This window comes from Oncorhynchus gorbuscha, linkage group LG15, assembly GCF_021184085.1.
Source record: "Oncorhynchus gorbuscha isolate QuinsamMale2020 ecotype Even-year linkage group LG15, OgorEven_v1.0, whole genome shotgun sequence".
NCBI lineage: Eukaryota > Metazoa > Chordata > Actinopteri > Salmoniformes > Salmonidae > Oncorhynchus > Oncorhynchus gorbuscha.
Window position 1 is genome coordinate 60,581,888 of NC_060187.1, and position 27,801 is coordinate 60,609,688.

General features: G+C 44.4%; 2 protein-coding genes and 1 long non-coding RNA gene across 3 annotated transcripts; 2 read left to right on the forward strand and 1 right to left on the reverse strand.

Annotated features, from left to right (window-relative positions):
* Window positions 1-6,108: 6,108 nt before the first annotated feature.
* LOC123997284 lies at window positions 6,109-7,113 on the reverse strand. Its single transcript, XM_046301435.1, has 3 exons — window positions 7,040-7,113; window positions 6,611-6,940; window positions 6,109-6,353 (listed from the first exon to the last, which is right to left on the reverse strand). Exons 1-3 carry the CDS (start codon window positions 7,089-7,091, stop codon window positions 6,109-6,111), a joined length of 627 nt encoding a protein of 208 aa, XP_046157391.1. The 5' UTR covers window positions 7,092-7,113.
* Window positions 7,114-14,609: 7,496 nt separating this feature from the next.
* On the forward strand, window positions 14,610-20,517 carry LOC123997894 (V-set and immunoglobulin domain-containing protein 10-like). Its single transcript, XM_046302577.1, has 8 exons — window positions 14,610-14,741; window positions 14,999-15,056; window positions 15,894-16,244; window positions 17,249-17,515; window positions 19,355-19,641; window positions 20,037-20,141; window positions 20,283-20,341; window positions 20,437-20,517. The coding sequence occupies exons 2-6, from the start codon at window positions 15,017-15,019 to the stop codon at window positions 20,070-20,072; spliced, it is 981 nt and encodes a 326-aa protein (XP_046158533.1). The 5' UTR covers window positions 14,610-14,741; window positions 14,999-15,016; the 3' UTR covers window positions 20,073-20,141; window positions 20,283-20,341; window positions 20,437-20,517.
* Window positions 20,518-22,436: 1,919 nt separating this feature from the next.
* Window positions 22,437-27,260, forward strand: LOC123997896. The gene is made up of 4 exons (XR_006832195.1): window positions 22,437-25,462; window positions 25,860-25,977; window positions 26,237-26,297; window positions 26,387-27,260. It is a non-coding gene; the product is annotated as an uncharacterized LOC123997896 (long non-coding RNA).
* The last annotated feature ends 541 nt before the right edge of the window (window positions 27,261-27,801 follow it).

The following is a 27,801-nucleotide window of genomic DNA, read 5'->3' on the forward strand; positions in this document are numbered from 1 at the left end:
AAGCACCCTTTTCAAATGCCAACGCAACAAATCATATTGTCCGGACACAAACTTTGACACCAAGGTTTGGACACAATAAGCAAATAGTAAATACAATTAGAATAGCGTTCTATCAAGGGAAAGTTAACAGTGTTGGAATGTTGTTCAAAAATGTGCAGTATTTAAATAAAAAAATTGGGGGTTGAAACTGGACACATGAGAGAGTCTTCATTATTATTCGGGTTATGATGATGGGTTTTTCTACAACAATATCAAGCTATTCCTTAAAGACGCACACCAGCTATTAAAAAAAAAAAAAAACTTTTCATGTTGAAAAACAATATCCCACGTATAAATACAGTAATGTACACACACTTAAGGGTAAAACACTTGATCAAATCGCATTTTATTGGTCACATACAAATGGTTAGCAGATGTTATTGCGAGTGTAGCGCAAATGCTTGTGCTTCTCGTTCTGACAGTGCAGCAATATCTAACAAGTAATATCTAAAAATTCCACAACAAAAACCTAACACACACACATCTAAATAAAGGAATTGAATAAAAATGTATAAATATATGGATGAGCAATGGCAGAGCGACAGGCTAAGATGCAATAGATAGTATAGAATACAGAATATACGTATGAGATGAGTAATGCAAGATATGTAAATATTGTTAAAGTGGTATTATTAAAGTGACTAGTGTTCCATTTATTAAAGAGGCCAATGATTTCAAGTCTGTATGTAGGCAGCAGCCTCTCTGTGCTAGTGATGGTTATTTAACAGTCTGATGGCCTTGAGATAGAAGCTGCTTTTCAGTCTCTCGGTCCCAGCTTTGATGCACCTGTACTGACCTCGCCTTCTGGATGATAGCGGGGTGAACAGGCAGTGGCTTGGTGTTTGTTGTCCTGCAGGATCTTTTTGGCCTTCCAGTGACATTAGGTGCTGTAGGTGTTCTGGAGGGCAGGTAGTTTCAAATCAAATCAAAGTTTATTTGTCACGTGCGCCGAATACAGTGAAATGCTTACTTACAGACTCTAAACAATAGTGCAAAAAAAGGTGTTGGGTGAACAATACATAAGTAAAGAAATAAAACAACAGTAAAAAGACAGGGTATATACAGTAGCGAGGCTATAAAAGTAGCGAGGCTACATACAGACACCGGTTAGTCAGGCTGATTGCGGTAATGGGTAGATGTAGATATGGTTAGAGTGACTATGCATATATGATGAACAGAGAGTAGCAGTAGCGTAAAAGAGGGGTTGGCGGGTGGTGGGTGGGACACAATGCAGATAGCCCGCTTAAACAATATGTGGGAGCAGAGGTTGGTCGGGCCAATTGATGTAGTATGTACATGAATGTTGATGCGGTAGCACAAAAAGGGTCTCTGAGGACACCTCCTTCGCTGGATCAGCACACACCGTCACCACCGGCTCCGTCTCTTGAGTGGGGGCCGGGTAACTGGCCCGAGGAGATGCCTTGCATTCGGGCACCACCCCCAGAAGGGGGAGAGAGCGGACCATCGACAGAACGAGGAAGAGCTAGACTAGCAGTAGAATTTTAAATGGTTTAAACTGATGCAAGAGTTGGGGATAGAGGATACATCTGTCATTAGTAATGTTTCACAGTAACATGTCAAACTAACCCTTTACAGAAATAGCTCGCCACAAGGTTAGAATATGACTCGGCGCTAAAGCCGACCTGGTCCCGAAAAGAGTATGTAAGGAGAGTGTCTTCCTTAAGAGGGCATGATAGTGCTACTTGACTTATCACCGACAGACAGCTCGTGATACTTCAACTATCATCAACCTAAAAGGTAATATCTGACTTTCATACTCTAGAACACTTGTACCTCTTGACTTCTGATTTCTGAATGAGACATACTGAGACAACTACCCTCCACACTCCTCGTGCTGAATAAATCCACCTCCTAACCGAGGTGGATGAATAGCAAGGTGGATGAATAGCAACGGTGGTGTTATAAGGGGGTTTTGTCTCGAACCGTTCTCTTCACTAATCAGTAAATCATAGTGCAACTTCTAGTAGGAGAAACGGATACATATCTGACTTTCATACTCTAGAACACTTGTACCTCTTGACTTCTGATTTCTGAACGAGACATACTGAGACAACTACCCTCCACACTCCTCGTGCTGAATAAATCCACCTCCTAACTGAGGTGGGTGAATAGCAACAGTGGTGGTATAAGTTTTTTTTTTTGCCTCTGGAGAAATTGATAGTAGTAAGTGTTTTGATGATTGTTGATGTTATAGATTAAGGACAAAGAAGAAACTTAAATAACGTGTACAACTGTGTGACTTGCAAACATTGAATTAAAAAGTAGAAACTAGACTCAAAACCCCAGGGGAGAGAACGCCTCTGACACTCCCGTTCTAGGGGAACAAGTCTAGTGTCTACACAAAAGACCATTTAAAGGATTGGACAACCAACTCATTTATATTGTAAAAAGCAAAGTTACTCTGTATTAATATTCAAGCAGTATTAACCGACGGGTGTAGTCATTAAATCGTAAATCGTTTGTCTAAATACTAAAAGTGATTGGGAACCCTATAAGAGCAATGGCGAGTTGAAGAGTCTACTCTTTGGGAACCCTATAAGAGCAATGGCGAGTTGAAGAGTCTACTCTTTGGGAACCCTATAAGAGCAATGGCGAGTTGAAGAGTCTACTCTTTGGGAACCCTATAAGAGCAATGGCGAGTTGAAGAGTCTACTCTTTGGGAACCCTATAAGAGCAATGGCGAGTTGAATAGTCTATTTTTTGGGAACCTTATAAGAGCAATTGCGAGTTGAAGAGTCTACTCTTTGGGAACCCTATAAGAGCAATGGCGAGTTGAGTCTACTCTATAAAATGTAAATAGGGATTCAATCGTAAATCGTCTGGCCACCGATTTATATGGTTTATGTCTGGATACAAGAGTCTTTGGGAATCCTATAGAGCAATGGAGAGTTGAAGAGTCTACTCTTTGAGAATTAAAGATGCCTGGTAAAGGTACCACAGGGGAGAGGTACTCTAAGTCTGATTTATATTATCTAAGATCCCGAAACACACCTAACGGCACCACAAAGGCTAATCTCCGAATAAAAGGGCAGGATACATAACCAGGCCAGTCCGGGCGGGCCTGTGAGTCACCTGTTAGCCGGGTGACATAAGAACTTGAGTGAGACGACTTGTATCACTCTCGACGGGGCTACCTTAATGGTCTTCTAGCAAAATCTCCTACCACGACACTGTATAGTTAGTGACTATGCATATATGATAAACAGAGAGTAGCAGCAGTGTAAAAAGAGGGGTTGGGGGGGCACACAATGCAAATAGTCCGAGTAGCCATTTGATTACCTGTTCAGGAGTCTTATGGCTTGGGGGTGAACACTGTTGAGAAGCCTTTTTGTCCTAGTTTGCCCCCGATGATGCGCTGCGCAGACCGCACCACCCTCTGATGAGCCCTGCGATTGTGGGTGGTAGGTAGAGTTGCTGTACCAGGCAGTGATACAGCCCGACAGGATTCTCTCAATTGAGCATCTGTAAAAGTTTGTGAGGGTTTTAGGTGACAAACCACATTTCTTCAACATCCTGAGGTTGAAGAGGTGCTTTTGTGCCTTCTTCACCACACTGTCTGTGTGGGTGGACCATTTCAGTTTGTCAGTGATATGTACGCCGAGGAATTTAAAACTTTACAACTTCTCCACTGCTGTCCCATTGATGTGGATGGGTGGGTACTCCCTCTGCTGTTTCCTAAATTCTACTATCATCTCCTTTGTTTTGTTGACATTGAGTGAGAGGTTATTTTCCTGACACCACACTCTGAGAGCCCTCACCTCCTCCCTGTAGGCCGTCTCGTCGTTGTTGGTTGTAGTGTCTTAACACTTAGTACTTATTTATATAATAAGAATGACTCTGAATACAAGCAATTGAACTGGAGCTTCACATTTACTCAAACGAGTTAGTACCAGAATAACATAGAACAACACTGCGCATGACCAAGGGTGCTCCATCCCTAAAGGGGACATCAGTAATTAACAGAACATAACATTGGTAATCAAGTCTACTACTGTTGTGTCATCTGCAAACTTGATGATTGAGTCGGAGACATGCATGGCCACACAGTCATGTGTGAAAAGTGAGTACAGGAGGAGGCTGAGCACACACCCTTGTGGGGCCGTAGTGTGGAGGATCAGCGAAGGGGAGATGTTGTTTCCTACCTTCACCACCTGGGGCAGCCCGTCAGGAAGTCCAGGACCCAATTGCACAGAGTGGGGTTGAGACCCATGGGCTCAAGCTTAATGATGATCTTGGAGGGTACTATGGTGTTGAATGCTGAGCTATAGTTAATGAACAGCATTCTTACATAGGTATTCCTCTTGTCCAGATGGGATAGGGTAGTGTGACGGCAATTGCAGCCAGCTGGTCTGCGCATGCTCTGAGGACGCAGCTAGGGATGCCGTCTGGGGCTGGCAGCCTTGCGAGGATTAACACATTTAAATGTCTTACTCACGTGCCAACTCAGTGGCACTGTGTTGTCCTCAAAGTGGGCAAAGAGTGTGTTTAGCTTGTCTGGCAGCAAGATGGCGATCTCGGCGACGTGGCTGGTTTTCCTTTTGTAGTGCGTGATTGTCTGAAAAACCCTGCCACGTGTCATGTCTGAGCTGTTGAATTGCGACTCAACTTTGTCTAGATATTGACGTTTTGCATGTTTGATTGCCTTGCTGTTACAGGAATTAAAAGGAACTACTACTCTATTTGTATTCTACCATATTCCCTGTCACCTTGTCAAGGTTAAATGTGGTGGTTCGTGCTTGGAGTAGGCCATTCAAGGAGTTGGTCTGATAGTGCCCTCTAATGTCATAGGTCTCCCCCCTTGCTTGCAGAAACAATAGAGAACAAATGCAGAGGAGCGAAATTGTCCCCCACATTCTGAATTAGCTTTTTTGTACCCCCTCCCCAGTTTTATCATTAGAATGTCATACAAAACGAGGCAACAGTGTTCTTTAGGACCATGCAGACGCCTCCAAATGGTCAGGTAGGATGTTTGGATTTTATTTATCCAACTGGATTAAAAAAATTAAAAATCCCCTCCTTCTCAAACCAGTTGCAATTTGAAGTGATATTATGAATAGAGGAATTTCTAAAACCAGCCAGTGGATGGCGCTATTAAATAGGTGGTGCTGTGCTTTTCCTCACTCATCCAGACTGCTGTGTTTCCATGTCTCTTCACTGTCTCCTATGGAAGTGTAGCAAAGTGGACTCTTACAAAGATTTCCTTACAGGTTATGAAATGGGTTAGATGCACACATGCACCGTCACAATAATGTTTTTTTTTAAATCCCATTTGCTTTATATCATACATAGGCATCACAAAAGTAGGTTTAGGTTAATTTGAACATATTTGTACATGTGCACAATGTAAATGTGATGGCATACAGTACTTTTTTTTTAAAGATACAAAGACATAATTAGTGAAAATATATGTGTGGACTTCGCAACAATAAATACCACAGATACACCAATAACAAGCATTTCGCTATACCTGCAATAACATCTGCTAAATATGTGTATGTAACCAACTTAATTTGATAAATAGGCATCTCAATATATTGTATTGATGGGGAATAGGGCCACAGCTCTTGATTGGAATGATATTTGGTCTGGTATTGTGACTTGTTGCAACAGAATATTACCGTCTCATATCACTGTGTCCGTATGTGCCAAAGTCTTGTGTAGTGTGTAACAAAGTGTCATAGATGAGACTGATAACGGAACGCGATGGACCTCCTCAAGGTCATGTATTCCCATTCGTCCTCCGCTGTACGCATTTCCTGTTAATAACACACAGCAATGTCAAAAGAGTGCACGTACCAAAAAACAATACCTGGAGTTTATTAATGTATTACTGTAAAATGTATTACTGTAAAAGACAAGCCAGGGAGATGTTCTGTAATCTTACCAGTAGAGAGATCCACATGTGATTAGAAGCACTATGACGATGCCCAATAGTACACCACATAGAGTCTTACAGGATTGGTTACTTTGGGATGGTGTTGGAGAATCTAGGCAACAGCAAAGAAGCATGAAAGACACAAAAAAAGACTCAATAGTCATAATGAATAATCATAACGCATGTATACCAGTGACGTAGTGTGTGACACTTGTCCCCAGACTGCTGTTGACAACACAGGTGTAGTTGTGGCCCTTCATTCCGGACAAGTCGAGTCTCTGGCCATCTGCAGAGATATTGGCTGTCTGATTGGACAGCTCTACCCCATCCACCAACCAGGAAAACACTGGGCTGTCCCACTGTGCCCTGTCATTGGCCACCTCACACTGGAGCGACAAAGACGCCACAGGAGCAGCAACTAGGCGAGAGGGAGAGAGAGAAAAAGTTAGGCAGAACAAATAGTCCAAATATAGTTATATTGTTTTTGCATCCTTACATAGTTCTGCACATAAGGGTAGCCTCGGTACCGAGGCTTCACTCACATTGTTCTGAAGGTGAGATGAAAGCCTGTGACTGAGGCTAATGTCAAGGTTATTTGACTTTTTAGTTTGCACAGTATTTGACCCAGACTAAATCTAGGTAGTGACCAGAATTATTGGTGTAGCTGTTTCTCACCAATCTCTCGAACAACTATATTTGCTGATTGCTCGTTCCCCTTCTGGTCAGTCACAGTGATGGTGTAGACTCCATAGTTAGATGATCTTATATTCTCCACCCTAAATAAGGCCCCCTTCTGGTCTAGAGGATTGCCAGGTGCATCTTGGTGATCGGCCAGCCTGACCTGTCCCTGACCCTTCTCGGTCTGGCGGTCCCAAATCACCATGATGATCTTCTCTGTTGGTGTAATCTGGAACTGGGTCCGCAGGACCAGGTCTCTCCCCAGAGCCACATAAAGGAGACCCTTGTTCTGGAAATGCACTGACAGGCATTGGTGCGGGTGGGGCACTGAGGAAAGATAGACAAGGAATTACTGTACGTCTTATGTACACGTTACTGTACCATAGTTATTTTTGCAGGGCATTATTATAAAAAACAATAACTCACAGAGGGCCAGGATCAGACAAATACGCCAGACCAGGATGTGCTGTGTTTCCATCACATCTGCAGAGCTATTTAGATTTTACAATGCTGAGGACAAAGAGCGAAAGAGTTTGCAACAGCATTTAAATGTGCACTCTATCACTCCCGTTGTCAGGGGCAGAGGCATATCCCCCTAATGTATTTGGAGGGGCTTTGATGGCAAACTGCTCTTCAAATCAAACGGCACGCTGTGTTTTGATCATTGTTAGCTACTGTATATGCATAAAATGTGTTTCAATATTTTTTTTTCACCTTAGAGATGGTTCTGTGGCAACATAATCTTGCAAATTTCACCGTACTATGTTATAACGCTATTATTGCATCAAATGGTTGTTTTTTGCAACAGAATAAGGGGTTGTTGGAACACTCATCTGTGTGTGTTCTACTGAGGATGGGCCTCTGGGAGATAACACTGACGGGAGATTTATGATGTCTTTTGGGTGATAAAACCTAAAGAGACCTCATTCCAGAGCATGAGTTAATGTTTCTGTTTTATACGGTACCAGGGAGACATGGCTCCAGTACGGAGATGGGGGGCCAGACACTACTCTCTACACAATAAAAACATTTTTTTGTAGCAAATACTGTCTGCTGTGAATTATAAGTATCTTTCATACAAATCTTAACCTTGTGACCCATTCTATACATCTGTTATTCGTCATGTAGGTTGAAAGGGATGTATCTTGGCTATAAAATGCCTTTCTACTTTTGTCTCGGGGCTCTCAACGAATCATCTGAGGGTGATTCGTCGACCAGCCATCATTATCGTAAAGCACTCAATCTATTCACTTTATGTGTGTGTGTTGTATTGACCTGCTCCCTTATATATAAGTGATTAAAGATTTAGCTACTGTATGTAGGTGAGTACCTGTTTTTCTTCCCTTCCCACAATCCAGTATGGCAGGAATGAAGTTTAGCCTGGTGATAAGGGAGTGACTCCGACAGTATCTAGGGGAGGAACAGAACGTGACTCCTACTGTACAGTGTCTCCCTTGTACCAGCTTGTACTCCTGACTGAAGAGTCATACATTTGAATTCATCCTAGTTACGGATGCGGTGCAATGCACACAAATGCCCTTAAAAAAAGGAGACAATTCCACATTCCAGACTTTTGTTAGAACCCTACATTGGATGAAGCAGTATTTTCAAGACTATCGCTGTTTTCAATTGTCAATTCCTACATTCTTTGGCATGACAAGTTGAAAGGGGTGCTATAAGAGAATCACTGAAACCCAGGCAAGGGTTATAGTCAACAGTAACCGTGAGCTCTAGGTTTAACTAGCCAACTGAGCATATTATCTTGTTACCATGGCTTTGACCATGTTTAGAATGTCTGCTTGTATCAGATACAAAATAATGAATGGAAGGGATTGACAGGAAAAGGAAACCGTATTATATAATATAGGATGCCGCCACATAAATATATGTGGTGTCCCATTGTACAGTAATACAGAGCAGGTTAAAAATATGCAAGAAAAGTTTGAATATTTGAATAGCAATTCAAAATGCTCTAAAACTGCTCTGAATGCGTAGTATTGTTTTATATATTTTGTGGTGGTTAATTTCTTTACTATCAAATGAGGAGAGACAAACTCACCACACAAGTCAGAGGTATACTTAAGCTAAATCGTTTAAGTGCCAGTAGGCATCGGGGGCGTCAGGGTAGCCTAGTGGTTAGAGCGTTGGACTAGTAACCGGAAGGTTGCAAGTTCAAACCCCCCGAGCTAACAAGGGAACAAATCTGTCGTTCTGCCCCTGAACAGGCAGTTAACCCACTAGGCCGTCATTGAAAATAAGAATTTGTTCTTAACGGACTTGCCTAGTTAAATAAAGGTCAAAAAAAAAATCATGTTCAGTTCATGTTCAGTGTTGTAAAGTACTGGTAATTGGTATCTTTATTTTACTATTTATTTATTTTTTGACGACATTGACTTTTTACTTCACTACATTCCTAAGGAAAATAATGAACTTTTTACTCTGCACAGTTTCCCTGATACCCAAACGTTCTCGTTACATTTTGAATTCTTAGTGGGACAGGAAAATACTCCAATGCACACACTTATGAAGAGGTCATCCCTACTGCCTCTGACACTCACTAAACACATGCTTCTCTATCCGTGGAAAAAAAGAAAAGAAATGGTGCTATCTGGTTTGCTTAATATAAGGAATTAGAAATGACTTATACTTTTGATACTTAAGTATATTTAAAACCAAATACTTTTAGACTTTTACTCAAGTAGTATTCTACTGGTTGACTTTCACTTTTACTTGAGTTATTCTATTACGAAATCATTACTTTTTACTCAAGTATAACGATAGGGTACTTTTTTGTTGTTGCAGGAAATATATTGAAATTCATACATATCAGTCAACATCAATGCAGGATCGAGAGCAGAGACCCAAGTCACATTCATAACAACAGCATCCCTTCAAATACATAGAGATCCACTCACAAACAACGATCTATATTATCAAAGATGTTCACATACCTAAATAAGGAGCCACGTTACCCTTGGGCCCATGTCCATGCGTGCGGACAAGCAGACGCACATCCTCCCGCCAAGACGCATGTCCATCCCCCGTACACACCTCCTTGTGCACGCATTTACAAATGCATCGATATGACACTGACAAATAATGGTAGGGTCCAAAACGTAACACCGGCCTGAGCCATCCGAGCCGCCCATCCAGCCACCACAAAGATCCTTTGTTTTAAATACAGAGTGACCTATAGATCGGCCAGACCGCTCAGCCAGCCCGACCCGCTCGCATGTCGTGACCCCCAGCCGGTATAGTCAGTAACTCTCACCCCAACACTATTTACCCCAACACTTTCCCATTTAAATCGTTTCCCAAGGGGAAGGTTTGTTAGCAAAGTACACCCCTCTCAATAAAGAATCTCACACATATATATACGCTGAGTGGACAAAACATTAGGAACACCTTAATACTGATCCTTCCTCCATTGCCTTTAGAACAGCCTTAATTGGTCGGTGCATGGACTAGAATGTGTCAAGTGTTCCAAAGGCATGCTGGCCCATATTGACTCCAATGCTTCCCTTAGTTGTGTCAAGTCGGCTGGCTGTCCTTTTGGGTGGTGAACCATTTTTTGATACGCACGGGAAACACTCTCTTCAAGTGCTGGTGTCGTCTGTGGTGTTGTAGCACTGGAGAATGAAAACGGAATATTCCTTTTAGAATATCAGTCAAGCAAATATTGTATGTATTGCACCTGGACAGATCAGATTTAATGTGGTAATTGCTTTAGGGTTTGAAATGAAAATGAAAGCAAATATTAACACTACCACTCGTTGTGTTATTTTCAGGATTTATTTCATTCAACATCACCACCACACCACAGGTTGGTAAGACATTTTGAAAAAGGTCCCTATTGTTTGTGTATGTAGAGAATCTTGTCACAGAGAGAGAGAGAGAGGTCAATACTGATCTTCACTGTTCTAGTCCGCAGCAGCAGCAGGGGCAGGGGCAGCGGCAGGGGCAGCAGCAGCAGGGGCAGCAGCAGCAGCAGGGGCAGGGGCAGCAGCAGCAGGGGCAGCAGCAGCAGCAGCAGCAGCAGGGGCAGCAGCAGCGGCAGGGGCAGCAGCAGCGGCAGGGGCAGCAGCAGCGGCAGGGGCAGCAGCAGCGGCAGGGGCAGCAGCAGCGGCAGGGGCAGCAGCGGCAGCGGCAGGGGCAGCGGCAGCGGCAGGGGCAGCGGCAGGGGCAGGGGCAGCGGCAGGGGCAGCAGCAGCGGCAAGGGCAGCGGCAGGGGCAGCAGCAGCGGCAGGGGCAGCGGCAGGGGCAGCGGCAGGGGCAGCGGCAGGGGCAGCGGCAGGGGCAGGGGCAGCGGCAGGGGCAGGGGCAGCGGCGGCAGGGGCAGCGGCGGCAGGGGCAGCGGCGGCAGGGGCAGCGGCGGCAGGGGCAGCGGCAGGGGCGGCAGGGGCAGCGGCGGCAGGGGCAGCAGCGGCAGGGGCAGCAGCAGGGGCAGGTGCATGGGGACTGTCTCAACATGAATGGACTGAGATGGATCCACTTTGATGCCACTCTTGTTTGTTTACTGTACATGTAAACAGAGGAAGACAATTAACATATAATATAACCTGACAATTTATTCTGCTATTTTTAGGAATGTATTTTTTCCTCTCGTCTTAATTAATTGTCACATCCTCCGTTACCCACACGGATTACATGCACACATGAACTCATTCTGCATTTCCTAAAGACACTACGCTCTACCTTTTTCTTGATGCTAATCTTCCTGAAGCCTTTGAAGAAAGTACATCTCCTTGCTCTCCTCAGTTGTCCTTGGTTTGGCTGTGGGGAGGTTAGGATTGGCGACGGCCTGGAACCACTGGACCGCTCGTCTCTGGTCGGGATCAAGTTTCTTCTCCTGGGGATCCCTTTTCAGCTCTCATCAATGGAAGAGCGCTACGATTCACCAGTCGGCCTTGCATCAGGAATCAGGAGTCCGGAAGTCTGAGGCAGAGTTTCTTTTTGCCATCACTCGTCTGAAGAGATTGACTAATTCTTGGCGGATCTTGGAGAGTGGTTTAGAACACCCTGAGCTGAGCTGGCCTGTATATGAAGGAGAAGTGGGTGGTCCCACCTTCGAAAGCAGAAGGCCACATCAGTATCACCTAGTGGAGGAAGGAGGTATTTGAGGAAGTGCTCTCGAAGGGATTTAAGAGACTGCTCTGTGAAGGCATAGACCATCCCCCAGTATCCCTCTGCTGATGGCTCCCTCGGGGTGCTGTTCTGCAGAAGGAAGCTGCAGATCTGCTCCACCAGGTGGTCTATGAATGGCCGGAGGATGGCTGTGGAGAGAGGGGCCTTGAAGCTTTCTCTCAGCTGAAGCTGCATCCTCCCACGCTGCCAACATATTGCCATGGTGACCTTATCTAACACCTCTGACTGGGAGACAAGGCTGGTTGTGCCACTTATAGCTCTTTCCTACAGTGCTTTAATGACCCGAAGGGTTCTGTCCGTGAGGGAGGGTGTTCCCTTAGATGTGAGAAAATCAGTGATACTTGCAGATGAGGAGGTGCTCTGGATAGCTTTCAGCTCCTTGTCCAGGCTCTCTCTACTCATTGTGCTGTCACAAAGTCCAACACTAGCTTTCCCTGGCTTAATTGTGAGGCTAGTAATGGGGGGATGTTGGCTGGTCATATGGGATTATGGGCATGGTGGAAGAGGTGCAACTCAGGATAGATTTATCCTGGTCTTCAACACTCTCTGAGCCCACTGTGTGAGCAACAGCGGCTCAGCTGCGAAGTGGTAGGCCACAGAAGCTCACAGAACGAGACCGCAGCGTGTAGCGTCTGTCCTCGGTTGCAACACTCACTAGTTCCAAACTACCTCTACAAGCAACTTCAGCACAATAACTGTTCGCTGGGAGCTTCATTAAATGGGTTTCCATGTCCAGAAATGGAAACGTGTTATCTGGAGTGTTGACTCGTGCTTCACCCTCTTTCTGTCCGATGGACAAATCTGGTTTTGGAGGATGCCAGGTGAACGCTACCCGCCCGAATGCATAGTGCCAACTGTAAAGTTCGGTGGAGGAGAAATAATGGTCCTCGGCTGTTTTTCATAGTTCGGGCTAGGCCCCTTAGTTCCATTGAAGGGAAATCTTAACGCTACAGCATACAATGGCATTCTAGACTGTTCTGTGCTTCCAACTTTGTGGCAACAGTTTGGGGATGGCCCTTTCTTGTTTCAGTACGACATGCACAAAGCCGAGGTCCAAACAGAAATGGTTTGTTGAGATCGGTGTGGAAGAACTTGACTGGCCCGCACAGAGCCCTGACCTCAACCCCCTTGAACACCTTTGGGATGAATTGGAACGCCGACTGCGAGTCAGTCCTAATTGCTCAACATCAGTGCCCGACCTCACTAATGCTCTTGTGGCTGAATGGAAGCAAGTCCCTGTAGCAATGTTCCAACATCTAATGGAAAGCATCCTCAGATGAGTGTAGGCTGTTATATCAGCAAAGGGTTGACCAACTCCATATTAATGCCAGTGATTTTGGAATTAATGTTCAACAAGCAGATGTTAGATGTTCAAGATACTTTTGACCATGTAGTGTCGGTTCAGGGAGCTGGGCAGTGACTACTGCTACTAGTTGAGCAGCTATCTGGGCATTTCACAAGCTCCCGAGTGGCGCATCGGTCTAAAGCACCGAATCTCAGTGCTAGAGGCATCACTACAGACCCTGGTTCGATTCCAGGCTGTACCACAACCGGACGTGATTCGGGGTCCCATAGGGTGGCGCACATTTACGGTTTGGCCGGGGGAAGGCCATCATTGTAAATAATAATTTGTTCTTAACTGACTTGCCTGTGTCATATGTACAGTAGCTACGGGCCTGAAGTTGTGTATCTACTACCAGTAGATTGGTGCAAAAAGAATGCATGGAAACAATAAGTAAGACTTTGCTACTAGGCATAATCAAGAGCTCCATTCTTTCATTTATTCAGGAAGAAAACCTTTTCACTTTGCTGTGACAGACTGTGTTAATTTCACTGATGCACCTATAATCGTAATGATGCTTTGTGTCCCGCCCTTGCTTTGGCTCCCTTGGGATGCGAACATGTGCATGCTGCTTTTACAGCCGGCTGTTTTCCTCTTCCAGCTCTCACTTATAGTGCTTGTTAATGAATGTATCTTTCTCATGGGACTACAATGCATTCTTGACCATAAGGTCAACATACTGTATAGTTCCACCAAGTGACATTCCACTGGAAGAAAAAACAAAATAAAAAAATACACTTTTTACTTTAGTTCATTATTTTGAGAGCTAATTTCTATGGATGTTTTTAAATAGATATAATTGATAGAACTGAAGCGTTTTATACAATGTATGTTTTTATTTTATTAATCATTTTGAGCTTTAATAGGTAAATACATTTTCCACACAGCCTACAATATGCATTTGGGAGTTTGATCATTCCCTGTCTCTGCAAAAGGGCAGCACTAGCACATTCGTATTTTCACAATCAAATCATCTCAAAAGAAATTCAGCTCCCCACTTTTAGAATGTATGCACACATGACTGTAAGTCGCTTTGGATAAAAGCGTCTGCTAAATGGCATATATTATTATTATTATTATTATAAGTGGAGCATGTGTAAAATATTCCACACAGATACAACTTGCTCTTGAATTTAAAAAATGTAAGTTTTCCCACAAGCATCAACTGAGAAAGAACAGCAGGATATGGTTGTGATTTTGAATGGAAACTAATTGGTGTCATCGGCTACTAATGTTTGTAGATGGTGTGCCTAAATAAACAAACCCAGCATGGATTGCGTGCTCTCTTGGCCCATAGGCTCACAATGCTGCTTTCAAGTAATTGAGGCGAACGATCCCTTTAAGAGGACAGGTGTGTCTGCAAGACAGGGGTGTATTCACTAGGAACCACACAGAAGAAAAATGGTGAAACAGGGAGGGACCTATCTGAATTTGTCCTATAAGAAACGTTTGTTTTTATTGCTCAACGTATTCCGTTGCAAGAGGTTTTACTGAGGTGTCAACTAATGAATACACCTGTGGAGACAGGTGAGAGTGGAGAAACAGGAAATGAAACCTTTCACACATAAACAAACTGGTTTTGCCAAAAATCTGCTTATGGCTATTACAACTGAAACATGAGAGAAGAGAGAAAAGTCTGTCGTAAGTGTTGACATTGTAAATCTTTCAAGACATGTTTTTAATTAAGTGAAAGTGAGTTTATTCACAATAGATTAACCCTATGTACTCTGTCTGGTTTAGAATGCTAGCACGCTAAGCTACTAGCATATCTTATTTGTGTTTTCAGAAGAACACAGCCTGGGTTTCTTTCTTTCTGTGTTTTAATAAGTCTTAAACAGACACATTTCATTCACTTTAATTTAGTTGTGATTTGAGTCTGAGTCAAAAATACTCCACAGGCTATCCTGACTGATGTGATGAACCTATACCTGCTTCCCGTAGTTCTGTCATTGGCAGGTAAGGCATCTCTCCTCAATCAATTTTCTGACAGGGTCTTCAATGTTGACTTCAGTGAGTACCCTACCTCAAGCTAAAAAGAATGCTGATGGTGTGTATTTTTAAAATGTTGGAGGAGTAGCTCTACATTTCTATTTGGGGAAATGCCAAGGTGACAGAAACAATGACTCCTCCCCAGCTCGGCTGCATTCTTAGTCCATGTGTTCTGTTGCATAAATGAAAAATTAAGTCACACACTCATCTCTCCTTCTTGTGAATTTATTCAACCAAAGTTGTGGCTTAACAACCTTTGTCAGGGTGTGTGATATCCTAATACACAATGTCCAATGGCTTATCAGCCCTGCTGAGCCCTATGGGCCCTGATCGGAGTGCTATGTAGTGCACTACAAAGGGAACAGGGTGCCATTTGGGACACAGTCTCTGAATCCCATACATACTTACTCTTTCCAGTGTCCACCTCTACTGAAGTCAGTTAAGCACTGTATGGTTTTTAACAATGCTTTAAACGTGTGCTGCTGTTTTACGGCAAATGATCAACGAGGGAACCTCGGTGCAATTCATCTCAATTTTTGTCCATCTCATGCACACCTTGTAAAGTCAATTCACCATGACTGATCAGGAGCATATTCATTTGATTTAGTATAATTCATCTGCTGAAGACTTGTGGGGCCTTTTATATGCTTGTAAAGTGTTTAGATAATTCCCCCAACTATATACCCCTCAAACTCTCTCATACCAGTGTTATACCAACCTGTCATAATCACTGTAAGAAAGTAAGCAGGTAAATGAGTGATAAGTAGTGTATTCCTTTCTTCTCCCCCCTCTCCTACCCTCTAGTCTTCCTCTCCGTCGCTCTCTCCCAGGACCTGGTCTCAATCCAGTTTAAATCAGATCCAGTCCTGGTGCAGACTGGCACTGATGCGGTCTTCACGGTGGTCACAGTGTTCCAGGTGTTTTCCATCACATGGGGGTACCCAGGTGGGGTGACCCCCCTGGGGCTGTGGGTGGGGGGCAGTGCGGTGCTCAACACTGTGACCCAGTACCAGGGCAGGGTCACCATCACAGCCACCCAGCTCCGTATCAGCAGTGCCCAGCTCAGAGACGCGGGGAACTACACAGTGATGGTGGACCCCTTGCCCACCACGGGCCTGGCCCAAAACACCAGGTCCATACAGCTCAGGGTGTTCGGTAAGGAGGGTGGGAGGAAAGGAAGGAGGGATGTAGTGAGAGATGTAATGAGGGAGGAAGGAAGGAGATATGTAGTGAGTGATGTAATGAGGGAGGAAAGGAAGGAAGGAGATATGTAGTGAGTGATGTAATGAGGGAGGAAAGGAAAGGAAGGAAGGAAGGAAGGAAGGAAGGAGGGAGGGAAGAAATGAGTGATATGAAGGAGGAAAGGTGGGAGGAAGTGATGGAGTGAGGGAAGAAAGGAGTGATATAATGAAGGAGGGTGGGAGGAAGTGATGGAGTGAGGGAAGAAAGGAGTGATATAATGAAGGAGGAAAGGAATGAGGGAGGGTGGGAGGAAGTGATGGAGTGAGGGAGATAAAGGAGGATGGGAGGGAATATTACAGAAGAAAGTGACTAGCAGTGGTGTAAAATCGAGCATGTAAGTGTAATGTGATTATAGCCACTTGTTTGCCCAGACCTGTTAGTGTTTGTAATTACTATTGTTTTTAGTTACAGATGGCACTTCTATCTTTAATTTCTCAGTCCAGGCTTAGTGCTTATTGGCATTTTGTCTGCCCCTTTACCATCTGCTCCCATGTCTGGATATGGTTTCTTCTCCCAACCCTCCATTATTTTCATTAAACAAAATTAGTTTAGGCAGAAAAAACTAAGCGTCCCTCTATTTTTCAGCGTATTTTGAAGCTTGAATTGATTCCCCCTCTGTCTGTGATCACACTGTGAAAGCCCAGTAATGGCTCATTCAAAAGCTCTCCCTGTGTGTGTATCTCCCAATCAGTCTACTACTCCAGTATTTACATTCATCTCACAAGACTGGTCCCAGAATAGTTTGTGGCATGATAATGAATATAGGAGTTGTCAATGACCATACTAGGAGTTGACAATTACCATAGGAGTTGGCATGTCCATAAAAGTTGTCAATGGCCGTAAGAGTTGGCAAGACACCACAAACAGATCTAGGCCCAGTCTATAGTCTCCCTGCTTCTCTTCTCTCCCCACCCTAGATGCAGTGGATGGCGTGACTATGTTTGTGCCGTCTGTGGCTCTGGAGGGGGGCAATGTGTCTGTGCGCTGTACCTGGACCAAGGGGACAGAGACCAGTGTGCTGTGGGGTAAAGGGGGCTCTGCTCTCACCTCGAACTCCAGGGTCACAATCAAAGGGGGCGACTTGGTGATCAACCCGGCCAGGAGGGAAGATGCTGGGCTCTACTCCTGCACCGTCTCTAACCTCGTCAGCGCTCAGACCGCCTCAAAGACCCTCACAGTTTACTGTGAGTAATTGCATGCTCAGCTGCTAATGCTAATAACATAAGCTAATTAGACTCCCACACATTCTCACAAGTGAGCAGGGCTGGATTACCGATTTGGCACGCAGAGGTAATCCAGGGGCAATTAGATAGCATATGAGCACGTGATAAGCTATTGCAAAATATGTAGAATTGTAATTAACCTGAAATTAGCTTTAAAACTGCAACATTTTCTCTCAGCCTCATAATGGCAAAATATGTAGAATAGCATGGGATTAGCTATATACTGTAACTGCACAATTTCCTCTAAGCCTCATCCCACTGCTGTCTTGCTTCTGAAGCTAAGCAGGGTTGGTCCTGGTCAGTCCCTGGATGGGAGACCAGATGCTGCTGGAAGTGGTGTTGGAGGGCCAGTATCAGTATGAGGCACCCTTTCATCTGGTATAAAAAAAAAGATATAATGAACAAAAATGTAAATGCAACAATTCAAACAATTTTACTGAGTTACAGTTCATTTAAGGAAATCAGTCCATTTAAATTAAGAAATTAGGCTCTAATCTATGGATTTCACATGACTGGGCAGGGTCGCAGCCATGGGTGGGCATAGGACACCCACTTGGGAGCCAGTCCCATCCAGTGGGGAGCCAGGCCCAGCCAATCAGAATACGTTTTCCCCTGGATGTGGAGGTCCTGGGTTGGCATGGTTACGCGTGGTCTGCGGTTGTGAGGCCAGTTGACGTACTGCCAAAATCTCTAAAACGATGTTGGAGGTGGCTTATGATAGAGAAATGAACATTCAATTATATGGCACAATACTCTGGCAACAGCTCTGGTGGACATTCCTGCAGTCAGAATGCCAAAACCTGCACCCTCAAAACTTGAGACATCTGTGGAATTGTGTTGTGACAAAACTGCACATTTTAGAGTGGCCTTTTATTGTCCCCAGCAAAAAGTGCACCTGTGTAATGATCATGCTAAAAATCAGCTTTAATCAGGTGGATGGATTATCTTGGCAAAGGAGAAATGTTCACTAACAGGGATGTAAACACATTTGAGCACAACATTTGAGCGGAGTATGAAAAATGCGTCGATTTTGTATTTATTTAATCTAATGAAACATGGGACCGACACTTTACACGTTGCATTTATATTTTTGTTCAGTATAATAATACCCCAATGCACCCGGGCAGTGATTGGGGACATTGCCCTGTGTAGGGTGTCGTCTTTCGGATGGGATGTTAAACGGGTGTCCTGACTCTCTGTGGTCACTAAAGATCTCATGGCACTTAACGTAAGAGTAGGGTTGTTAAACCCCGGTCAACTTACCTGGTAAAATAAGGGTTACAAAAAATACATAAGAAAATTGCTGAATGCGTAGAAAAGCATGATGTTAGCTGTAAGACCACACCATTAGAATCGCAGGGGAAACTGTGGCCCCAGATGTGGTGGTCCGGCTCTGACTGTGAGTCACTATCTGGTGTCCAGGGTTGTGTTAATTAGGGCACACACATAAAAAATGGTGTCTGATTTGAGAAGTCAGTTGTCTTTCCTTGTTTTAGTCTGTTTTCTTTTGTTTGGTGCCTAATGTACACGACCCAGCAGCTAAAATGCTAATGCTAATACTATGAGCTAGTTGTTTTACTAGCTAGCATTACACCAAGTAATGGAACTGCCTGTTAGCCACAGAAGCACATCACTATAAGGGCTACAGGGCTAATTCGCATTAGCAATAACGACTCGTGAAGCCGCTAGTCATACCCAACCCCAGTAATATTGACCCCATGCATTTTGAGGTGAAACTTTACTGTGACAGTCTGTGAGTCTGTCTGTTGATGTCCCCCGCCCCCCTCCCGTCCCCTCCAGATGGTCCCGACACCCCCGTGCTGAGCAAGGCTTCCCCGGCAGACTGTGTGGTAGGAGCGGATGCAGTGGTAGGCCAGACGATCCGACTCACCTGCGTGTCTGACTCCCTGCCCCCTCCACTTTCTCCTGGAAATACAACAATGAACCCGTGGCGTCTGGCCAACTGGACAGTGGCGTGTTCAGCCTCCAGACCTTCTCCACCAACCAGAGCGGCCAATACAAGTGCGTGGCTAGCAATGCCATCACGGGCGCCACGTCGGCGCAGGGGACGGATCTGGCCATCGTGGGTGAGTTATGCAGGACGGACACTAACGTGACTCATTCTGATGACTGTTAGTTTTGGACAGCGCAGCGGCATCCATCTTCGAGTGAAGAGAGGGGAACATTTTGGCCCAGCCTAGCCCATCAGCAAAAGATTGATCAATCCAAATGCTCTCACAATGAGAATCTAACTCTTTTTCTATGACTTTCAGCTGTCTTCACTGATGCTCCCTTCATTTCCACCACTCGTTCTCTCTCACCTCTCTTCCCCTGACATCACTTCATCATACCCTTTCTTTTCCATTTGTCTGTCTGGGCTCCGTGTCTCAGACTCATTATCATTATTAATTATCCCCCTGCTCATCACTTTTTCTGTCTCGGCCTCCCTCCCTCCCCCTCATCCCTTCCCTCTCTCTTTCAGGCACATGCCTCAGTGCAGGCGCAGTCGCAGGCATAGTGATTGGCTGTGTGGTCGCTCTGATCTTAATCGTCATAGCCATCGTACTCCTGGTGCGCTGGAAGAGAGGTGAGTGTCTGTCTGTCTGTCTGTCTCAGTAATATCTTGTAAACTCTTTGAAAGCATTCACATTGACCTGTGTACACTATGCTCATGTAAACGTATGTTTCTGTGTTTGAATACAGTATGTGACAATGTTGCTTATTGCAGTTGACCGAAGACTGAAGGAGGCCACAGGACAAAAGAGACACCCAGAACTCATGCTTACAGTAAGACACTCTTCTTTACCCCAGAATATTAGGATTCTGAAAGCAATTAACCCTTTCATGTATTTCCTTCTCTTCTCTTTCTCCCTCTCTTTCAGCCCACTGAACCCCCTCCACATGGTACCCGAACTTTAGGCAGAGGCCGTCACTCAGACCCACCGCTACACGCAAACCCTCACAACTTCTACACTGTCCCACCCGATGGCCACGATAGCACACACACACCGCCACGCAACACTAACACACTCCAACACAATGGCCACGCCAACAGAAATAGGTTCCCACACAATGCGCAACATCCGAATGCCAATTCATTTCCACAGAATGGCACCACGCAGGACCACGACACTTTCACACGCACTGCTGCACCTCAGAATGCCAACACACTCGACACCCTCCCACAGAGGACTCAAAACCACCCGAACAATCCAAACATTCTCATACAAGCGGGTTCTACTCAGGTTGGTGTTAACCTGAACACACCGCCACACAACCAGCAAAATAGCAACGCACAGGTGGCCACGGTTCACGTCAATCTCAATTCCTATCCAACTAATGGTCAACAACCCAACCAACAGTCACAGCAACAATTTACAAGCCCACAGGACAGTACAATGCAGAGGAGCGCCACCAATGTAGCCAACAGTGCTAGTGCTCTTCAGGTTCAAAATATCAACCCACAAACGTTCACACAGACTGGACAGTCATACTCCAATCCCAGGATGCAACTTGGCTTGTCATATCCTGGTGATCCTTCACAGGTCGACTACAGTAACTTAGACACTGGTCCTCAAGTCTCGACTGGTCCTATTCCTACTGGTTACACACACAGGGGTCAAAGTCTCACTCTCCAGCGAAACGCCAACACGCAGACCTACCAGATGGACCAGGCTACTGATACCCAGCCTAGACACTCCAACCCAGCAGCGGCCAGTTCTGTGCCACGTGATGCCAGCCATACCACACCAAGTGCCAGCTCACACCGCCAACAAATGCCTTGGGACCGTCTGAGGGGCACCCCGGCGTACCCCAACGAGCCCCCCAGAAGGGTACAGGCTTCCCCCGACAGCAGCTACACCTCTGAGGGCACCTCTGAGTCCCCGTCCCAGGCTAGACGATCCAGACCACACACCAGGAAGAGTGGGCCGGGAGCACAGACCCAGAGTCCCCCACAGAGCAGATCTACACCCAGGAAGGCTGCACCGACGGCGGGCAGACAGACCCAGAACCTCCCCCACACTCATGGGATGAACACTGAGCCTGGGGCTCCAAGCCACACACAGTTGCATATCAGTCCCCATGCACACGGTACACCAAGGCAGAGAGCCCAGCAGGATGTCAGAGCTCAATCCCAGATCACAGCTCAGACCGCTTCTCAAAGCCAGACTGGCCCCAGGCAACAAAATGCCTCCCGCAGCTACCACAACCCCCAGACACAACAACGTGGACCAGGCGCCCCACAGGGACTAATAACCACCATGCCCCAAGGCACCACACTCGACATTCGAGCTCTCGCCAATCCAAATCACATCCCACAGACACAAACCGGGATTCAGTATGGTAGGGGAAACACACACATGATACCGCAGCCCACACAAGACCAGAGACAGACAGCAACACAAGGTTGGGGTGCACTAACACAGCCTCTTACACAGAACCCCAGTAGCCTCACTCAAACGGCCTTGGAGATGCACACACTGACGACCCCGAACCCTTTTCACAACCGTAACCACCAGACACAGGCCGCCCTGCTCAACACCCAAGCTCGAGTCCCTAACCCTGGGCACCAGCGGCCCCCCACGCCCCCTCCCGTGATCCCTCTGGCTCAGTTCCAGACTATTCCCAGAGAACGCACCCAGCACCAGTCCCCAAACCGGGGCCCCACTGGCCCTCTCAGGCCCCCGGTCAATGTACACAACGCACAGAGACACCCCAATGCCCACCCGCCCCGCAGACACCCCGGTGCTAGCATGCCGGCCAACCTGCACTCGGGAAATGCCCACCATGTGCATGCTGATAACACACACAGGCACGGTCAACATACTCATCATGCCCACAGGAACACTGCCCACCCACGCCAGGTAAGTAGACACCAAAGTCGTGTTTGATATCAGAGCCAACCGTTCCCATATGTTTGATATATGTTCATTAGCCATTTCATGTTTCATTAATCGCCACATGGCTCTCTGTCTCAGATGTGTGATCATTATGCCTGTCTCATCCTGTCATGTCATTCTCTGTGCATTTAGTTTCTTTGGTTTCCCCACCTCTCATTCTCACTGACAGTTAGTCAGCGTCCCAAATGGAACCCTATTCCCTTTATAGTGCACTATGTTTGACTAGAGCCCATAGGGAATAGGATGCAATTTGGGACGCACAATGTGTGTGTCACATGTGGAGTTACCGGTAATTTACCCAAGTTACTGTAATCTTCTGTGATTTTGGTAAGTAACAGGTAATCTATGGTAACTTTGGTAATTTATACTTGAGTCATTTAAAAAAGATTTATTAATATGTAGTATTTTTTTTTTATATCTGTGTCCATATTGTCCATGAGTTTCTAGTGGATGGACCATATGGTACAAGAGAAAATTGCCCAATTAATGAAAAAAGCATCTAATCAACTATGGCATTATTTTCAATTAACTCTGCAACTCTTCCAACGGTTTACTTTTTTCACCAGTTTGCCGCCACAACATTAAATAACAACAAAGACATATTGACAAATAAATACATAAAGGATATTTCATGTTGAAAGTCATATTAAACACCAGTGGTCTTCACTGAGATGATGGTTTATACTTAGGATCTAGTTTTACTTTGTCATTTATTTTGTATTTTAAAATCTTATTTGATTATTTTATACATTTTTATCTGTGATAGGGACAGAGATAATGACAGACACCTGTGATAACCTGAAGTACCCAAAAGAACTACATAAAACTATTGTTGAAACTTCAAAAGTTTCCAGTAAGATACTCTCCCTTTTGCAACCCTAGTCACAGGGAAGCTTGCCAAGCAGCTTTTATAGCAGGGCCTGCACTTTCTGTTGAGTGACAAGTATCTGTCTACTGGAGTAATGACGAGAGTATTTGGCAGGGATACAGCCAGGGTAGTTTGGCTGGGTGTTTGTCTGCCTATACCTTACCAGTGTTTCAGTGTCAGAATTGTGTCAGTGGCTATGTTGAACATGACTTGTATATAATTAAGGGCTTGTTCTTTCTCTCTAACACCAGACCCACCAAGGGAGGCCTAGACACTGAGAGATGCCAACGGACACACACACCAGCAACTGACGAGGAGAAACACATGCATGGATGACTATGGGAGCCCCACTCTAATGCAATGGAGACCAAGCAAAAACACACATATGCGCGTGCGCACACACACATACACACACACACACTTCCCGCAGTCGACTCCCCTTGCCTGTCAAGTGAATGTTATCTGTTGATTCTCAACAGTACCGACAATGACTCACTGGAAAACACACACAGATGTGTTATTTCTGAAGCACCATATAACCAAATAGTAGTAATGAGAAAAAGGCCTGTTTCAGGCGAGACACTCCAGGCCGCGTGTACGTGGCCTCTCCCATTCAGCATGTTCAGAGCGAGAATGAGGCACGACCACAACAATGAGGACTTGAAATGTTTCCGTTCGTGTCTGTGTGTGTGTTGCTCCTTGTGACTAGAATAAACAGCAAAAAGGACAGAAAAAGAGACCCCTTGCTGGACTGATTCCAATTGAATGGACTTGGCCCCTGGGAACTACTGTGTGAAAATTCAGAAGGAAAAAAGCCCCTCTGCGACTTGCTTTATTTAATATTTCCATGGAAGTATTTATGTGGTGACTTTCTGTTTACAGATGCTTCTCTTGACACCACTCAATTAAGGGGATTCGCCTCGGCGCCTGGGCTTCAGGAGCAATGCTCAACTAACTATGAAGGAGACCCCACAAATGGATGGGCTGCTTATTAATTAAGTGCTTTTATGCGACTTAAATGACTCGGAAAATAATAACGCCCATGCGTGGAGGAGGTCAGCACAAAGAGGCTGCTGAGCTGCCACGTTTTCCCCGACTAAGCAAAGCAAAACAATTTCCTCTGGGACTACGATGCTCGTTTGTGTGGGGGATTAGCACATTAAAAGGGATCTCTATTGGAAAGAATCTTAGTTTTCTTTTGAACAAAATGTATATTTAATGTTTTTATTTTTCTGTTACGTGCTAAATATGTTGGACTGCTATTGCAACATGTGTCTTTGTGACTCAGGGAGGCTGTTTTATACTAAAATATATGTTCCATTAAAATACAGAAAAGAGGATAAATATGGTTTTTAAAGATTAGGGGTCTCCATTGAACATACTTTTTCCAGGACTAGGCCGCCCCCATATGTTTTGTTGATGATAATAAAGTATTTTGATTTACAGGAAAATACTGTATGTCAGTGTATTACATGGCATTCATGTTGATATAATGTTACCTACCTAATGGCATCATCTTAACTGCTTCTGAAATAATCTCCAGGCATTCTGATCTTCAGCTGTTACAAATATTCCCAGAATATTGTATTTAATTAACAGTTTTTGAGTTGAAGAATCTGCACTGTAAAAATGTCCCTTCATAATTACTGCACAATTATTTGCAAGTTGCCAGGTTAATACTGTAATATAGCTTTTACAGCAGAGATTTTCCTTCCTGTAAAACATGTTACAGTATTCCTGCTGTAAATGTGGGCACCTGATTCCATGGCAGAATTTAGTGGATGTGTCATGGTTGATTGATAGAGTGAATATGCCCACTGAATCTCAAGCCATATCTTAAAGCAATAACAATAAGGAAGATATGTTGACCTCTGCATTCAGGACTACGAGTAGGAGAAAGTCCTTTCCAGAAATTAGTAGCTGCGTTGAACTTTTGAATCCTGTTTTGTATGTGCTGACACTTGGTGAGTGAGAAAGGTTGAATTGAATAAAATACTGTTATGTTTTTGTGAGTATCCCTTTAGGGAGTTGTTGACTTTCCACATTAGTGAAATGTATGTCTGTTTCCTCAGTTTGTTATGGAGGAATTAGGAGTTTCTGGCTTGCTGTTCTATCAGTCCCTCAGCACAGCTCCCACTTGTGAGTACATCAAATACAGCCCTGCTCCACAATTGCTAAGGTAGAATCACTTTGTACTGTTGAGTAATGGTAGAAAACATCTTATAGTTATCCTCCAAAGCTAAATGACTGTCTGTTCTTCCAAAATGATAGGAATATGTCACGTAGGAAGACCGACTGTATATGCTGATACGGCTCCTTTCCAGAACTAAATTTGCTTGTACATTTAATGTGGTTGTTTTACTCTCCTTCCATGATATACTGTGTTTACTGCAGCAAATTGTAATTGTTTCTGGTTCACATTAGAGCATAAATTAGCGTACAAAACAACAAGGCAACAGGAAGGTATGTGCAACATCTGCATTTCTGTTGTGATTACATTTCATAATGGTGTGTGTGTCTCCTCTTTATCACACAGTGGCTCCACCCAGCGCTCCTGACCCAGACGAGCCAGTGCTGCTCATCGTGTGTGTAACCCTTGCTGTGGTTTTGGTGGTGGTTTTTCTGGGGATCTACTATGGCTTCCAACGCCACAGGTAGTATAAACCCTAGAGGGTGTCTCACACACAGGACTGTCAATGGACCTATTCAAATACCTATTCAAATGCATGTGTTGCTCCTTCTTTCCATTGAGGAAATCCACTTTGATTAAAGCAATGGGGAACGCACGTTTTCACTCTTGTACTGATCAGTGATTACCTCAGGGAAGGGAGGAAAGAAAACATCCATTTTAGAGGTATTCACTCACTGTGCAGATGTAACATGGTTTGTAAGTCTCCTCTTCGTTTCCATCAGTGCTAAGAAAAACAGAACTGACGTCACCAGGAGACATGGGTCCGTGAGGACGAGTCCTGAAGTAAAAGGCTTAAATCCTTCTCATTTTGAACACCTATCTGTTGTTTTCTATTTCAATTCCATTTTGATGCATCATGCCTCTCTTTGCAGGGACTGGCTGGAACATAGACGTGTTTGTCTGCACAGGATGTGCATCTGCATGCAAATGTATTGGCTGAAGCCCAGTAGCAACGTATTCCAAATGGCACCCTATTCCCTATTTAGTGAAACTATTTTGACCAGAGCCCTATGAGTCCTGGTCAAAATGAGTGTACTATAAAGGGAATAGGGTGCCATTTCTAACACAGCCATAATTTCAACAGAGTCTGGAGTTAAGTATAACATCAGTCTGTCTGCAATAAACATTTTGAGCAGCAAAATCAGACAGGAGTTTTTATATATTGTAACTCCACTAGGGGGAGCCAAACATGCAAGAGAGACTTCAGGGGCCTCATCGATGAGAGCAAATGTACTTATTTGTATTTATTTTTTTTGCCTCCAAGGTCTTTTCTTTTAGGTAGGATTTTACGACACTGCTTGTTCAATATCACAAAATTAAAACAATAGACTTGCGCCATCGGCAAGGAATCCCTTGGCTGCAATTCAATAAATATACTGAACACAGATAAGACTGTGTTGAATAGCAACAAGGAAACCCACAGTCATGTTTAGCTCGTCTAAAAAAATGATCACAGTCAGATATTGATGTAAACCACAACAGAGAGAACAGGAACCCAAGACAGAGCATGCTTGGACTATTTCCTGGCTACAGACAACGTCAACATCCTACATTTTCTCTTGCGTTGATGCACAGATGGTTATTTTTATAATGCCAGACATACTGTAGCAGAAGAGCATCCACTGAAATATGAACATGAATGGTCAACAAAAAATAATAAAATAGGCTTGTTTTCAATAGATACTTTCCTGCTGTATTTTTGCTGAATTTTACATCTTTTATTTTTGCGATCCATTTGTGACCGTACTGTACCACCAGCATAGACACAGAGTACTGCTTGAGTTGTTGTTTTTGCTCTGGTCATCAAGTCTTATCTTTAAGTGGCCATCAGCAATCGAAACAAGACAGTGTTCCTCCCCCACCCCTGTTTCGGCAAAAAAAGCCGAGGGATGGGTCTGGAGAAATGTAACCATTCTCCTATTCATAGACAGAGCTATGGATGCAAAGACTGATCATCCACGATGTCGAATTATAGTCACAACCATGCTTTGAGGCTATATATAGTGTTTGTTTACATTTGCTTTGTTTATAAACATTGGAGTAAAACACGTTTATATTTTGGGCTTTTACAAGTTACATTCTTCAACCATCAATGGGTACATACAGTATCATTAATTCACAAGTCCAAAAATGGACGAAGCAACTGCAGATTGCCCCTTTTAAAGGAAATAGTTTTATATGTATTCTATTTGTGTATTACCGTCGTGCATTTATTTATTACCGGGGAGGGGTTGGGCAGAGGCCTATCAGCTGTTATGAGCTCATAAGAACAAAACAGATCTTCAAC

Bases quoted from the DNA above. Each gene is read 5' to 3' on its own strand.
- LOC123997894 (XM_046302577.1), top strand. From the start codon at position 15,017: ATGAACCTATACCTGCTTCCCGTAGTTCTGTCATTGGCAG. The intron at 15,057-15,893 runs GTAAGGCATCTC...CCTACCCTCTAG, and splicing joins CGTAGTTCTGTCATTGGCAG to TCTTCCTCTCCGTCGCTCTC. The intron at 16,245-17,248 runs GTAAGGAGGGTG...TCCCCACCCTAG, and splicing joins CATACAGCTCAGGGTGTTCG to ATGCAGTGGATGGCGTGACT.
- LOC123997284 (XM_046301435.1), bottom strand. From the start codon at position 7,091: ATGGAAACACAGCACATCCTGGTCTGGCGTATTTGTCTGATCCTGGCC. The intron at 6,941-7,039 runs GTGAGTTATTGT...ATCTTTCCTCAG, and splicing joins TTGTCTGATCCTGGCCCTCT to TGCCCCACCCGCACCAATGC. The intron at 6,354-6,610 runs GTGAGAAACAGC...CCTCTCGCCTAG, and splicing joins TATAGTTGTTCGAGAGATTG to TTGCTGCTCCTGTGGCGTCT.